The 16,576-nt window shown below is 46.9% G+C and overlaps 1 protein-coding gene and 1 long non-coding RNA gene across 4 annotated transcripts in view; one reads left to right on the forward strand and one right to left on the reverse strand.

Annotated features, from left to right (window-relative positions):
* Positions 1–1,927: 1,927 nt before the first annotated feature.
* Positions 1,928–7,562, reverse strand: LOC148644756 (uncharacterized). Its single transcript, XR_015928232.1, has 3 exons — positions 7,446–7,562; positions 4,293–4,453; positions 1,928–4,205 (listed from the first exon to the last, which is right to left on the reverse strand). It is a non-coding gene; the product is annotated as an uncharacterized LOC148644756 (long non-coding RNA).
* Positions 6,604–16,576, forward strand: part of baiap2l1a (BAR/IMD domain containing adaptor protein 2 like 1a) — a 43,808-nt gene continuing 33,835 nt past the window's right edge. Inside the window, exons 1-3 of one of the 3 annotated variants that reach the window (XM_088612145.1) lie at positions 6,604–6,957; positions 13,966–14,041; positions 14,881–14,967. In XM_088612145.1, the coding sequence (XP_088468271.1) occupies positions 13,972–14,041; positions 14,881–14,967 (157 nt within the window). In that variant the 5' untranslated portion in view covers positions 6,604–6,957; positions 13,966–13,971. Of the gene's footprint in view, positions 6,958–7,530; positions 7,927–13,965; positions 14,042–14,880; positions 14,968–16,576 lie in introns of those variants that run through there. The other 2 variants (XM_088612144.1, XM_088612143.1) reach the window with 2 other exon arrangements.

A 16,576-nucleotide genomic window follows, 5' to 3' on the forward strand; every position in this document is an offset into this window, starting at 1 on the left:
TGATGCTAAAGGTACTGGAGAGCTGCCGCTGCGATAAGAACACTTAATTAATTGATTTAGCTCTGTTTGTTTCACAAGCCAGAATTTCCGACAGACTGCTACAGCCTGTTGAAAAATTGATGACTGCGCGCCCTCATTAAAAAATCCGATCAGCCACAGCAGCCATCTCTCTGCATGAATCTGAGGAAATCAAATATTTTTTTTTTCTTTTCCCGGAACCTGAGAAAGGAGAATCTGTGAGAAAAATAATAAATGGATGAAAGGATTACTAATCACCGCAGATCTGGTTGTGGAACATGCCACAGTAAATGATTTATGGATTTGCAATTGTAAGCATTTTTTTCATTCTTTATTCAACCTCTGTTCTGAATCGTGTGTTTTTCCTGAGTCTTATTGTGTGACCATTCATTCATTCCAGACCATCGGCTTCAGTCATGTAACAGACACTGCCCTGCCAGCTGAAGGTTATCCCTTGAGTGCTCCTTCCTCGTACGCCTGTGAACGCTGATCGAAACTTGGACTGTATTGAGCAATGGCTGGAGGTACTAGCTGAAAGAGAAGGTAGTGAGGCGGAGCAAGTACAGTCTTGCTCTCCTTTCCAGTCTTGTCTCAGTCCTCTGCAATGACTGGTCCTGCCAGCTGAATGAAGTACAAAACACCAGCTTGGTCAAGATGTGGCTGCACTAAATTCAGCTGCCTCCACTAAGACAGGCTTGATTGGGGACACTCAACTGTCCCTTTCTGAGTGACCTTAAGATAGAATAGCATCCCATCCCAGCTGGGGGATCAACTGTGTGCTTCCAGTCCCATCTTGTGGCCAGTTCCTCCGGGACGGGACTCATCTGGACTCTTACCAGGGCCCGTGACTTTCTGGTGATCAGATGGATGCAACGGACAGGCACCATTGAAGGGCTTTTGTGCTATGAGCTAGATCCGTCCATCACGCATAAAAATATTTATAGATCTAAGTTATGACAAGTGGAGAAAAATAATTCGATTGCACCGAACTCTAAAAAAAAAAAACACACACGACCATGGCATGGTTTGAGATCTGTGACATTTTGCTAGCCATGGTGGCGCTGTGCTCTGACGAGAAGCTCGACTGCGTTTGTTGATGTGAGCTTTTATTTTTTCTGATCCCCTGATAATAAAGATCTTGGCTGCCTCTGGCCTCCTTCAGGTTCGCAGCTAGAATCAAATTATAGGATCCAACGGATGTGTGAGATTCTAATAAGTGTTGCTCAGGTTTAAACTAGCTTCGGTGTCACTGTTTCTCCCTCAATTTCAGTGCAGATTTCTCACCTTGACAGCAACACAGGATATTTGATGGTATAAAAAACACAGATCAATTAGTCATCTGGTACCCTGTTGTGAAGCTGCTAACTAGCTACATTGATTTAGTGGTATAATAAAGAAAATAAAGAACTCAGTTCCACTGACCAATTATTTCTAAGAAACTAAAGTTGAAGCAATGTAAAAACCTACAGTATAAAACTATACCATAATTATTACATTATTTTTTACATTTGTGCAAATTCTTATTCAAGGATAAGTTGTAAGATCTTTTCAAATGGATCAATTCCAGACTCTTTTGAGGTACTGTTTATTGGGTTGTCATGTGGAATTCTGTCATTAAAAAATAATTTTAATTGTATTTTAGACAACAAGAGGAAGAGTTTTTTCAGTTCCTTTTGAAGTGAGTTGGTATAATGTTTTTAATTTGATGTTAGCTGGGGAGCCAGCAGATAGCTCCGGTTCAGAGCTCAGTCTGATCATGGTTTAGAATGAGAATATTCTTGCCTAGGTTCCATTTTCTTCCCTTGTATTAACTTTGCGGGTGCAGATTTCATTTACAATATTACATAAAACATGATTAGCAATCCTTTGAAATGAAGGACACAAAAATGTCAGTTAAATCCTTGAGAGACATTTTACTGTGGACATTTTTAATTGCATTATAATAACGCTTTTATCTTCAGTGATGTAAGTTTTTGCACTAGTCTAAAGGTACAACTAAACACAAAAAAAACAAACAACTAGACTCATTTTATTTAGTCAAGAGATGAGATCAGCTTGAAACTGTGGATTACATGGGTTTGGTCAGTGAATACTATAATCTTTTAATACTCAAATTCACTCCCACTGGCTGCGCAGTTTCAAAAACACTCTGATTTAGATCCTCTGATGCTCCATTGAAAAGCTCCTTTTCTAAGTCAGGGATTGTCGCTCAATTTCTTTTAATAAACATCCCCATTTCCCTCTGAAATAAAATCTGCGATAGGGATTGTACAAATGAATCTTCGAACACAGAGAGATGGGAAGATGCCCTGAGATCCCCAGGATGCATTGTGGAGGCCCTGTAAGAAAGATCTTTTTCATGACGATTTTGAAGATGATGATGATGTTATTTCAATGCTGCACTTCCAAACTGTAAACCGATATCGATACCGAGGTGACTTTGTAACAGATGAAAATGGAAATTGTAGGTTATCTCCATAAAGAAGAAAATGCCATTTATTCTGATGAGCACATTTCAGCACAACGCACAGCACAGCACAACAACAGGAACATGGCTCACGTAACAGAAGTGAAACAAACACAGCAAACTGACACAATAAAACAAGAGACCAATTCAACTAGATGGCGAGTCTCTGGGAGGTGAGAGGTCAGAGCTTGGCCGTGTCACAGTAAAACTCCACGAGAGCCCATTTACAGGGAATCACAGCGCTGAAAGCTCTGCATGTCCAGTGCAATATACATAGGCTGAGACATCCCGTTGTATTTGTGCTGCATTGTTTTATTGAAGTGCACCGCACAGATATAGCATGAGTGTTCACTTCACAGCAATGAATCTTACAGCACATACTTGGAACATATAGCAAATCGGTGTTTGATCAGGCGTTTCGAGACTCCGTGAGCAGCTCCCACTCCAGCTCTCAGAGGCTCGGTTCTTTTCTTTCAAAAGTTGCGTTAATCCCAGCCACTAACTCTACGTTTCTAGAAGGGCTAAAACTTCACGTAAGAAATGTGGGATCATGGCAAAGCACGATGCTGGAAGGATTAAAATCATATAGTTTCGCATAATCATCTCAGTCCATATGTTCTCAAGTGCTTAGGCATGTCTTCCCAGCTGTAGACTGTGATCTTTTCCTCTCACTTCAGGCTTAATGTTCTTCACTCCCCGAAGTGAGCAAGCAACGCTAATTACAAAGCAATGCTCTTTCTTCATCGCTGTCTCTTCGTTAACCAAGCGGCTGTCGAATCCGTCACCTGAGGCCCGTGGAGGTTTGCTGTCGTGTTCCTTTCCTGGCGCTTGTGCTTTTGAAGGTCGGAAGCTGTTTTAAAAAGCTTAGGCACAGAGCAGCTCTCTGTTCACGCCAGGTGTGGGAAACTCTTCGGCTCTTCCCTTTCCTCCGGCAAACGGCTCAGCCTCTCGTGCTCCAGCGGTGTTAACGGTTAAGTGCTGTTAAGTCCGGGCTCATTCATTACAAAGTCTTTCTGTCTAGCTCTGCTTATCCTGCTGCACAACCAGGTCTCATTGCGTTTTCCCTATTCCACACAGGAACACAGACAAAAATGACAGAATTCCTCATCCGCTGAGCCCTGACTGATCCTAACAAGTACCGGTGAAGATTCCAGGGGAATTGACTGAGTCAAAATTTATTTCCACAGCTCCATAGAAAACTAATGAAGAACCTATTGACCACCCATAGGAGCACGTGGTGTTTTAGCAACTGTTGTGGTTACAGTACACTCTGTCCTTCTCTATTGATATTAATTGCTCATAAGGGCTACTGTTAGTTTCCTGTCTGTTCTCTGCTGTGCATTCAACGTTAGCTGTCTTCAGTCAAGGTTGGAAAAGAGAAGGAGGAAAGGCATTGAGCAGAGCCCCTGGGGGACAGCTGGACACCTGGAGGACACTGGAAAAGTCTTAGGCGACCAGCATGGAAAGATTTGCAAAGGTTGGCTGTACTGTATGTCGGCACTGTGTATGATAATTTAGGTCTATGCGTAGCATGTGGACGTGAAGGTCTTCCGCAAGGTTATACACATGGTGACCCCAAACTTCACCCAAGCCATAGCCTCTCTGCGTGCCCTTGCCTCTCTCCCAGATCGCTGCGTGCTGCGCGGAGAGATCGCTTGAAGGAGAATGCTGAATGAATCCACGCTGATCTGCTCCACCTGATCTGCTCATCGCAGGAGTCCTGGAATGTGATGAGAGTGAATTGTAAATTAATTCAATCCCCTCATGGAAAACATCCAGCATCATCAAAGAAAGGAAGAATCGTTACCTGGAGAGGGAGGCAGACATGTTAATGTGCCCTAACTTCAGATCCTCACATTGTTTAACACGGGGGAAGCAGCCTGTGAGAATGACAGTGAAATCCAGGCCATGGCTGCAGGTCTGAGTAGCTTCCCCATCACCGTTTGTCCTTCTAGGATATATTTAGCACTATGGGATGAAAATACACTTGCTTATTAAACCACACTCAAGGCCTTCCTGGTTCTCTTTTATGCTATTATATGCTTGGCCACATCTTCACAGCGACACCAGGTTCTGTATGTTGTACAAAGGAGAGATTATAAGGGTAGATTCACCACTGAAATGTGATGCAGATCTATTTTCCCTCAACCTTATAAATGTAGGAATTAAGGAGTAATAAACACTACAAATTAAACCAGCATAGTGGTCAAGTGTGAATCAACCAGAGCATTCGGTTCTAAATGAGGTCTGAGATTTATAGGAAGACATGAGCAAGTGCAACTCTGCTGCTCTGAGAGTGGAAGAGCAGTTTAAGCCTCAGTCAAGAGGCCAGACAGCGTTCCCCACATCTGTGTACCACTGTCTCTGCTCTGCTCGCGGGACAGTACAGTACAGTGGCCTTAAGATTTTCTCATATCTTAGCTTTAGTATTGAAATTCAAGTGTACATTTAAAAGTTTGCAATGAAAATACATCAAAAACTAAAGGACTTTCAAGATTGTGGATTTAAATAGAACTTTCTCAGAAACGGTTGCCTGTAATTCTAAATGCCTGATGTTCATATCTGCTCATATCCTGACAATCAAGTCTCCTTTGGTTTTGATAACCTGGAAAATTCACTGCCACTTTTTTGTGTTCTCTTAACCGCTTGGTCTTTATACTCCATGTAATGGTCATTTTTTGTTATTCAGATGTTTTAAAGGGACCTAAAAAAGCCTGTAGAAACACAGACCCCACAGGACCAGAAACGACGTGCCCGAAGTCCCCAGAAACTGCTGTACGTCGCCATCTAGTGACATTTCCTGGAACTCCGCTCACACAGACATGAATAAGCTGCAGACGTACTGTAGGTACAGTAAGTTTCAGCACTTGCTTATTCCATTTGTCTGTTTGTTATCTCCTTTTGCTTTCATTCGTGATATTGAATCCTGATAAGAGTCACAGCAACCTGGAGCCTATCCTAGAAATGTGGGCATAAGAGACCACACCCACCACGCCACGCAGGCCCATCGCAGTGCAAACACACACCCACACACAATAAGTTCGGAAACTCCCGTTACCTTCGGGAGCCTGGAAAAACTCCATGAGCACAGACGAAAGATCTAACACCTCACCACCTTCCTGCCCCAACGTTTCAACACTTCTTCACAGTTTAAAATTATATAAAATACACATTGAGCCAGTTCCTTCCTATAGCAGTAGACAATGAAAAGAAAATGGCTAATATATTATAAGTTTTTTTTCACTCAGGTGTCTACCAAGAAAGAAATAGCCATCATGCCTTATGAGGACGAAAAACTAAGTTTATAGAATATATTAAACAGTCCATTAGCACAGAAGAAGCAGGGGTGTTACGGATTTGAGGGTATTAGAAGCATTTGAACCTCCAGAATAACTGAAAATTTGTGGGCGTGTTGCAAGACACCCAGCCAGGCTCTTTCTAGAAACTGCTGGATCGCTTTTCCAGATAATGTCATTAACAGCCAAAGGAGCGGAATGGGCTCGATGTCTTCCCCCCCCCTTTGTACCCTTTCTTGAAATGGTTGGTTTTGTTGATTTCTATCCTTGCCTTGTCATATAATTCAGCAAAGTAGTTTACTTTAATTCAACGTTTTCAAAGTAATGGTAGGTTCATTGCGTCCTAACCCTGATTATTTCCAGAAATTGCACAGTATTAACTTGCAGTCTTCCCCTGAGGCGGTGTGATAATTTCTTAAGATCTAAAAGAAAGCTTTGTGCATCTTTTCGCATTTTTAATTACTTTACATAACACATAACCCATAAGGGTAAGGGTACAAAACCAAACCAGTTTTCCCTTGCGAGTGGCATGTGCGTCTTCCTTTGTCCAAACTGTTCTTGACTCGTACCTGTTGAAATTACAGCTATTCGATCGCTCCCGCGACCGGTTATTTCTCTTTGCTCCGCTAGTGGCCGCTATTCCACTCAATCATCGGGGTCAGGCCGTGGTTAGATATCCGGTACAGCCTACTTTAACCGCAGACAATAATATTATAAAGACACTAGAGGGCTTCATAGGCGCATAAATGGTGTTCTCTCTGTTAATACGGCAGTAGATAGGCATGGTGGTACATACTGTACAAGTATTCTACTGCAAACGTGATAAAGTAACGACGGGGCTGGAGATTCCACGCGCTATTTCTGTAGAAGCGCCCACGCATGCCGAAATGGAGGGTTTCATCAGAAAAGCCTTGCACGATATTTCAAACACGGGCAATGTTTGCAGATTCGTGAAGTTCATGAAAAATAATTCGGGCCGGCTGCAGTGAAAACTTGCTTATCCCGGGGGTACCTCAGTTTACTATGTGTTGCCCAGAAATTCCCTTTCTCGCCCTATTGCAATACCTGAACACAAACCGCCTCTTAAAAACACGGGCCCACCCAAAATCGGAATGACCGTGCCGTACGGATGCAACCTCCTGCTACTCGGCCCTTTGGAAACAGCTCAAGGAAAAGGTAAGTTGTTAGACTGTTGCTGAAAGTCTGTGTCTAACAGGCGTTGGTTTTAAGCGACAACAGCAACAAAAACATTTCCACGACACTTTCGGTAATGGTGTCAGAATGAGCTAGGGGAACCGGAGGCCCTCGTCTTGTCGGCTGAATTGCGAACAAAACTAGGACTCGCCTTCAGGTTAATGATTGAATTTGTTGACTTCAATTTAAACACCCACTGGCCCGTGACACGAGTCGCAGTGTGACAGGAACCGAGGGCTAGTCCGAGTGAAATCCGAGGCGAAATGAATGTCGTGCTGTTTGGTTACGGATACGCCCCGTTAATCCTGGAACTTCACTGGAGGCGCCGAGTCTAGGAGGGTAAGGCGCTACCGGGCCGAAGCGTCCCTGTGTGCATGTTGCGGGAGGGCGGGCACAACTGTCGGCATGTCTGAAGCATGACGACCCCGGCTCGGGGTGTGAGCGTGCATGCGCGCCCGCGCTCGGCTCACCTAAGACACCAGACCGCCTCGGACCGCTGACGTCACGCCCCCACCTGCCTGCCTCCGCGCGGCGAGACGCGCACAAGTTTGACAGTTCAGCTCCCTTTGGCGCAGGCTGCGGGCGTACAGCGCGTCTCTGCCTGCCAGGATCCGTGTCACCTGTGGCACCAGCCCGGCTACCGCTCTCTCTCCGCTTTCTTGAAAACAACAACTGACAAAAACGCGTATTTTTGCGTTGAAAGCAAAAAAGTAGCGCAGGTCACCCGAGGTTTTGTCTTCAGGGGAAACGGCAGAAGCTGTCGTTTACCATTTTGAATGTAGAAACAGGTTTTGTTGTTGTTGGGGTTTTTTTTTAATTTTGGCTTCCGAAGGGCCGGCGTTTGAAACCAATATACAGTTTTCACTTAATAAAGGAGATAAGGCTTTGACAAGGATAACAATGTCGAGAGACCCAGAAGAAGTGAACAAGCTCACCGAGAGTACCTACAAGGTAAGCCGTTTATTGATAATGGAATTAAATACCGACTTCAGCTCGCTGGTCTGAACTATATACTGCATGATAGCGCTTCCGCTTCGTACTCGAAAAGCCCCAATCGTTTCTCAGTGCCGTTTGACTAGGTACTGCTTCTGTACCTGATTGAACCGGGTAAGGTTAATCAGATCGGTCCAAAGAGAGGAGGTTCGGCTTAGCGAAGTCTCCCAGAGCTCGTAAACTAGTAGTTTCCCTGCCGTCCAGCGCGGCGTGTCCGGACTGTGGACTTTGAGAAGTGTCCCTTGGCATGACCCGTGGTATGAATATCAATATCGCCTCCTCGCCGGCCGGTGGATTGGCTAAAATGCGGATTGCGCACACCTGCAAAACCTGAATCCTCCACGTTTCCTCCTGAAAGCTGCTCCTTTATGGAAAGCCGATGGAAACGTCCTGAGCTGCCCGGCACAGCACGCACTGAGAAGTTTATTTTTTTATTATTTTCCACAGCTGATTGCTTGAGTGGTGTGTTTCATCAGTCACACAGAGCTCCGAGTGTTCAATTTCGTGTTCAGCTTCCCGTTTCACTCCACCGTCATATTCCCCCCGGCAGAAATGAGAATTTCGAATGGAAAAATTGGAAGTAATTAACACTCAATGTTGTTCTTAGCAGACAGCCTGCTACTTGGTTCCTCACTGGCTGAAACGCGTTTTGAGAGTTTGAGTCACTATTTGTGGTTGGCCAGTGTGTCGGACTAAAATGAAACTCCAGTTTTATGGATTGTGAAAATAAACTGTCCTGTGTGCTGCAGACACGACAGATCGATGTTGGAGTCACGGGAAATATCTGTAATTCGCTAAATGAAAGCTCTGGGGCCCCTCTGGCCCCTGCCTCTAGAGCCATGGCAAGGAAAGCAGGCAGCGGGTGGAGCAGAGCCTGCAGGGGGGTGCCGGGGCCACGCCCTCAGAGCTCTGGAACCGGTGAGCTGGCCGGGCCCAGCAGGCACCCAGGTCACTGTGATCACTCGCCAGGCTCTCTCTGTGCCCCTGCGAGCGAGGAGAGAAAGCTGTCTGGGGTCGAATTGGTCAATTAGCACAGAAAAGACATCCTTAATGGAGCACGCGTTTGCAATTTATCAGGTGCTGGATGCTTGCTACAGTCATGTGACTCCCCATCGCAGTTCCTAGATATCATCAAAGGGAGTAGGGGCTCTGTAAGGGAACGTGTTTGTTTCAAGTAGAGCGAAGGACAGGAAAGCGTTTTACGGCTCTGAGCAGTGGCCCTGGTATCCGGTGTTCAGGACCCGAGCAGTGGGAATGGGAAAGGCTGCAGTGAAGGAGCACCTGTGCCAGTAGTGGAGCAGAGAGTCACCTGTTTGTCCCCTGGTCGCTAGGTGCAGGTGAGCACGCCTGCCTGCTCATTGTTTGAGAATGGGTGTGCCTGGACGTTAAAACAGGAACTGCTGTCCTGTGCTCTTTATTGGGGGTATTTCAAAAAGGTTTTTAGTTTGCAGTGAAAACAGACAGGTACTTTGCTCTCCATGATAAGTCAACAGCAACAAATTAGGCTTTGAATCATGTATATTTTGTGTCATTAGAAAACATACAAGGTTGGTGCTTTGGAAATGTGTTTTAGCTCACCAGCACAGGCAGGTCCAAGTAACTTATGCAGCTCTGTGAGCGCTTATATGGCTGAATTTATTACTAACTGCACTGGGGATAGGGGCTTCATTTCCACCCCTTGTATCCCAAACCTGCCTGTCCGGAACGGTGAGTCATGGCCAGGCCTTTCAGTGCGCCTGAATGAGGCTGTGTCATGAGGGATCTGGGAACGCGAAGGTAAAACGGGTTTGGGATTAGTTTGAAAAGGGCGACGAGTGTTGGAATCGGGACAGGGGTCACCTGCAGGCCAAGTGTCACTGTACATGAGTGGTGAGACAGGCCCCTGGGTGAAGAAACTGGCCTCAAGTTCTCAGAGTCCGTAGTCCCAGTGCAGTAAGAAACCACTTTCTTTAGCAGTGCGGCGCAGCAGTGGGAAGGAGCTGCAGTATATCGCTGTCTTGTGCCTGAACCCTTGCTTTGGCCATCCGTAACGTCCAATATTTTAAGTTTCATAACGTTTCAAATATGTATTGAATCATAATCGTGCGTCCTGAATGAATTCTAGAAGGCTGTCAACGTTAATCATTGCTGTTGCCGTACTGTATATCAGCCAGCTTGCAGTTTGTGCACCCTGGTGAGTTATGATTTGATGTTCACCGCCCTCCATCAGTCCATCAGTCCAGCCAGTGGATTATTGTGCTTCTAGAGCCTAGAAGTCGCTTTGTGCAGGCCAGTGGCAAGCCTTCCATCATCTCGCAACGAAAGCCGTATGATGTGAAACTTGCACAGGGTGCCAGATTGTATCTATAAATAGTTCACTTATCAGATAAGACCTACAGTATGGATGGGCCGCTCTTGGTTCGATTGCATTACATTCCAATGGGCACGTGAGGCCCTAGCGTTGTTTATTTCTGGTATTTATTGATGTAGGTAAGCGAAACGGCCTCTGATTGGACACCAGGTCTGCAGGGGTCTCAAAGTTCGGGAAGGTAGGGCTTGGAATCGCATGCAGGGAATTTCTCCTTTTGGTTCACACAAGACAGTCTGATAACGTGCTTGTAACTAGCGTTCCTCATTCTCTGTGTTTATTTGTTGTTGCATGATGTTCCTTTATACTTGCCTCTGGTCGATTCGGTTTCCCAGTTACAAACTCTAAGAATCAGCTGATTCGGAAGAAAGACCCGAGCCGCTCTCCACAGCCACTGGGCATTTTGCCTCTTAAATCCCTCGAGCACCGTTTGCCCAGTTGACTCGCATCTCAGTCCTGCAGTTTATGAACTGATATGCTGCGTGTGTATGTACAGTAGTTGTGCCTTTCATTTGGAAAGTTGTTGAATAAGACGTAGCCACAACATTCCTTTCATCAGGATAGGGGTGAATGCCCTGTGCAATGAATAGTGAAAACATAAACTATAGGTAAATAGATAGGATACGAACACATCCTACGCACAGACAACTGAACAAGTTTAAATGAAAAAAATAATTTTTTTTTTTTCCTTGAACTTAAGAAACTGGTGAGTTTAAGATGCCCATTAAATCTGTATGACAGAATTGTTTGCTGCTTAATCTAAGACCTTGAGTGAATATAAGCTTTTTCCACTTAAACATGTACATAATTGTGTACAAAATATGTTCAAAAGGGCTGCGTTGAGAGCTCAGGTGAAATGGAGACCAGAAGAGACCCATGGCCCCTGGATTTCTTGTCTTGGACACTCCTTTCAAAAGCAGAGTATCCTAAGAGTATCTAAGAGTATCCTCACGCCATCGGAATGTGTGTGAGAACTGCCCCCAGGGCATCTGCATCTGCATCAGTCTGTACTCCCCCGGCCTGGCCTGAAGGTCAGAAACCCCAGCGGCGCCACAGGACGAGAATCTCAAAGGTGTCGCTCTGCATAACAAAGACTCGCAGAGAGACAACAGACGCGCTGGACTGGGTTGCTGTCAGATGGCGGGCCTCCTGGTTCAGCTGTGGTTTCCGCAGTCGTAGACGGTGCGAGTTCAGATTGCTCCTGCCTTAAAGCGGAGAGGGATGGCTGGAGCTCTGTGCCTTGTCATCCAGCACTCTGCTGAGCGACGTGATGGCTGTTACAGTGCACCTGTTTCATGAAACAGTCGACACCAACACTGTCAGCGCCAGGGCAGCTTGGGCATCCAATATGAAAATGAGCCAGAGAATAATTTGGGTAATAAATCTGTTACCCAACAGTTATTACCCACTGTTCATTTTTGCAGTTGTTCTAAAAAACCCGTAACTGCATGTTTAGCCTGGTAAAGCTTACGGATTATTGTGCCCTCAGAACATACACGCGTGATAATTTGCTTTTGCACTGTGATGTATTGAGACTCTGGAAGTGACCCTTGTGCTTTCTGTTTTACAAAATAGTGATGGTTAGAGCAGATCAGAACTATATCACATTAGGCATAAGACAACTAGATTACAAAGCAGACTGAATACAGGACATACGTAAGGTGGGAAGCAGGAAGCATAGTGTCTTTAAATATGTGCTCATGATTAAGGGCGTATGTGTGACTAATTCTGGTATTGGTGGTATCAGAATTATATTCTCAGAATTTGTATGTTTATAAACGGTAAATACATGCTTTTTTAGTTGTTTTTTAAGTTATCCACAGGTACAGTATAAGGCATGACCACACATGCTGTGTAATTAATATTTTTTAAATAAAATTCTCATTCGACCTTTCCAGCACGTCCCATTCAGTTGTGTTTACTGCCTCCACTGAGGCCAGTCAGCCGCTGTTAAGACATCGGATTCTGACCACGTTGTTTCAAACCTTTCTCTGAGCTGCACTTCTGGTGCCTCGCCATCAAAAAACTAACCAACAAGTCCTTGCTTCCCTCTGGAGATTTCAGCCATGTCGGGGATATTTGTTTCCACGTCTCTTGTTTGCGTTCTGCTTAAAGCCGGGGCTGCTGCTAGTATCGTGGGGTGGAAGTGAATATGATTGCAGTCAAGGATGTGCCGTTTGGGACAGTATTCCTGTTGATGCACTATAGGTCTTCTTACTGCCAGGGCTGCAGGCCCCTCTCTGGTGCCAGGGCTGGTGTGTGTGCTCTCTGGTGCCAGGGCTGGTGTGTGTGCTCTCTGGTGCCAGGGCTGGTGTGTGTGCTCTCTGGTGCCAGGGCTGGTGTGTGTGCTCTCTGGTGCCAGGGCTGGTGTGTGTGCTCTCTGGTGCCAGGGCTGGTGAGCATGCTCTGGTGCCAGGGCTGGTGAGCGTGCTCTCTGGAGTTGCTGTCTGGTGTGCGTGCTCTCTGGTGCCAGGGCTGGTGAGCGTGCTCTCTGGTGCTAGGGCTGGTGAGCGTGCTCTCTGGAGTTGCGGGCTGGTGAGCGTGCTCTCTGGAGTTGCGGGCTGGTGAGCGTGCTCTGTGGAGTTGCGGGCTGGTGAGCGTGCTCTCTGGAGTTGCGGGCTGGTGAGCGTGCTCTCTGGAGTTGCGGGCTGGTGAGCGTGCTCTGTGGAGTTGGGGGGGGGTCCCTAGAAGCCACATCCAGCAACACTCTTCCACTGCCTTCAAGGCTTCCGGACAGCCAGCCACAATTCGCACAATTCATCCAGCTCGGGGGAGCCCCTCGTCTAGTCCCCTGGGTTGGAGCACCACAGCCGACCCCGTGCAGTGAAAACACGATGGTGGTGTCATGGCACGGGGGACCCCATCAACTCTGGCTGATCAGGCCAGGCTGCACCTCGCTCTGCCCCCCCGTACTCCCGCACGGGCGCAGTGATCCCATGTGACAAGGACTCTTAATGGGCTCTTCCTCACCCAACAGCCCCCTTGTGGTCTTCTGCTACCTCCTCGATGTGCAGCAGGATTCCTGTCATGGCCTGTCTGTGCACAGGGTGTTTAGAAAGGAAGGAAATAAAAGGAAGGCATTCGGCATATCTGGGTTCTCCAGACAATCGTGCCTTATTGATCCTGGAAAATCACCTCTTCGTTCCTTACTCCCTCTAGAGCCTCTGAGTCGGCCCAAGTCATGTTCTGTTGTCTCCTGCGTTTGTGCTCAGCATGAAGCTGGGTGTTGAGTTGAGTGTGTCTGTTGCTTTCAGTAGCCTGAATACTCTTTCCAAGGTCGTGTTTGTTGCAGGTAAAAGTGATTCTGTTCTTTAATCCTTCAACATCAAGTCTCTTTCGGTGCATGTGGACAGAGAATGATTGCTGTTTAAAATCCATTGCCCTTTAAAAGCTTTGGTCAACTGTGCAAAAGCTGGTTCATCTAAAGCACTTGGAAAACAAGCATCTTGGAATCCTTCAGGGGTACTGAAATGTCTTTTATATAAATCTTACAATATTCTAAATATTATTAAATCCACAAGGTGAACACTCACATATTGTATACGTTTTCACAAAGCAGCAACCCGGCCTGTTCGTGAGGAAAAGCTGAGATTTCTGGTCTTTCTCTCGACGGCGAGACGGTGTTCTGATTCTGTCGTTTTCTCTGGCAGAATGTGATGGAACAGTTCAACCCCGGCCTCCGAAACCTTGTCAACCTGGGCAGGAGCTATGAAAAAGCTGCAGCAGGTAAGATGTACAGCGCAGATTCCATAAGAACATAAGAAAGGCTGCAGACAAAAAGAGGCCCTTCTTGTTTGTCTGGTAGCTAAATTCATACAAAACTGAGTCCAGCTGTGCGTCAGTCCAGCACCTTCTCGTGTGTAGAAATACTTGGGATTTCTCCACCCCAGATGAATTTCCTTTTTGTTTCCAGATCTGACCCCTGGCCTTGCTTCTCTAGGGAGTGTGAAATAGACCCTTAGTGTGACCTTTTCAATACCCCTCGGTGTTTTACAAACGTGGCTCAAGCCTCCCTTACTCTACAATGATGAGATGCATCTCCCTTAATTTGACCCTGTATAACATTATCCCGAGAGCAGGAATCATTCCTGTTGCTTGTCTTCCAGATTTTGTTTGCAGTGTGATGACCAAAACTGAACACAGTATTCTGACTGAGGTCCTGCTGGTGCTTTGTTGAGCTTCAGCTTAAGCCCACTTAGAGGTTGTGCCCGTTAAAAAAAAATACTCTCTCCTGTTCCTTATCCAGTTCTTAATCCCTGTGCTCACATTCCTGCAGCTTTTAATTTCAGGAGCAACCTTGTATGAAGTTGCTTAAGTATTGTTGGTGTCATACTTAGGGATTTAACTTAGTGACAGTCCAACCAAGACATTTGCTAATGACTTGTGTAGCAGTCTTTTCAAGGGCCATCAACGATGTCTGAAACTAGCTGGCTCTGCAGGCGATCTAATTGCAGACATGGGCTGTGACATACTAAGCCCCGCTGGTACAGCAGTTAAACCACCCGGGTTATAATAATAGTGCTGGCGAGCGGGAGGCTGAAACTGTGCTCTTTTTCCCCTTGCAGCCATGTCTCTGGCCGGTAGGGCCTACTTCGATGCCGTTTCCAAGATAGGAGAGAATGCTGCAGTGTCTCCAGTTTCCAGGGAACTGGGTGAGTCCTTGATTTTCCCCCTTTCTCCTCCGCGGCCCGAGAGCAGACCCATACCTGTTGTTTTTCACACCTGACTGTGGATTAACCCCTGTGGGGCCGCCTGCGCGCCGATGTGTCGCCCGTTCGGCTGAAACTTGAGCCGCCTAGAGAGAGGGAGTGGTGGCTCTGCCCGCGCAGATCCCGCCGAGCCTGATTTTCGCTGCGTAGCTGGTGTCTTCTTCTCAGGAATTCGAGGTTTGTCAGGGCCCCGTTGCTCACCGAGGGCACTGCCAGAGCCTGGCGTTGTAGCTGCGTGCTGTTGTTTTTTTTTTAGTGTGCGCGTAGAACTAAAAATAGGAGCAGGAACTCTGCTGCATTTTCTCACTCGCGCTCCAGAGCCGCCTTGTGTTCTTGCCATTGTCCGCTTCTTGGCAGCGGCGCAACCACACTGAGCTCAGCTGTGCCCTTGTTCCTGCTGGTGGTTTTCTCGGCGCCCGTCGCCCGCAATTGAGCATTTCAGGGTTTTGTGGAAGGTGGGATTAAGAAAGGTGAGACTGTGAGGCCAAACGCAATGAATGAATGGGGAGCAAAACTGAAGAATCTGATGTGTCAATTACCATGGAAGAGACAGTCTTTCTTTCCACCGCTGCAGCAGGCGAGGCGAATACGTCTCTAGCTCGTGCTGGACCTGTCCAGGAAGCGCCCGGTGTGGCCCGCCTGTGGGAGCTGCACTGCCGGTGTTGAGACAGTAAACTCTGGGGCTGTCGCCATCGTGAACAGACGGCGTCTGTGTCTCCCCCGGCTGTGGGTGTGGCTCGGCGGTGGAGTGTGAATTCTCGCACACTCCGCTCAGACGGGGGGGACGGCACTCCTGCAGTTCGGCTCCTCTTGTTTCACTCGCGCCACCTCCGCTGCCACTGCCCTGGCCAGGCCGATCCCCCCACAGAGGCCTGGTGGGAATTGTTTTGTTGTTTTTCTGTGGAGGGAGGTGTGTTTCCCTGTGCGTGGTGCGTTTTTTTCCTGGATTTCAGCCAATGCCAGGTCTACCAGTTTGCTCACAGAGATGGGTGGCACGACTGCCCTGTGGCTGCACCCCTGCAGGCGTGTTGAAGGAGACATTGAAGGAAAGCGATTGTGAGAAAATGCTGTAGGTAGAGAAGCCCAGGGAAGGCTTGGGTTTCAGGTTTCCTCATGCTGCAAGAGACCTAGGCTCTTCAGAGAAAAGGGATTTTCCCCAGAGAGCCCGCTTGGATGAGAGCTGTTCTCTCTGACAATACACAGTCGCAGCGTTACTTAAGGTTGTCCAGGTGGTGCTCAGTGTTTCTGGACACGTTGGAAGCTGTGTGTGGGGGTACGTGCTTGCAGTCGGGAGGGATGTCTGATGCTTGCTCATACACACGAGCGACGACCTCGCAATTGGGTGTAAGCGTGACATGAAATGGTTATAAAAACTAGCAACTGGAAATAGGTTTAATCATGCAAGAACCGTGTTTTTGTGGTTGTTTAATTTGTGACTCTCTGCTTCGTATTGAATGTCTGTACTTCATGCATGGAAAAGCCAAGCAGTCGTCAAGAAACCTCTGGACAGTATAACCACCACAGTGCATGGGAAGCCCTTGACTCCATTCTT

Source organism: Lepisosteus platostomus, chromosome 19, assembly GCF_059453375.1.
Source record: "Lepisosteus platostomus isolate fLepPlt1 chromosome 19, fLepPlt1.hap1, whole genome shotgun sequence".
Lineage (NCBI taxonomy): Eukaryota > Metazoa > Chordata > Actinopteri > Semionotiformes > Lepisosteidae > Lepisosteus > Lepisosteus platostomus.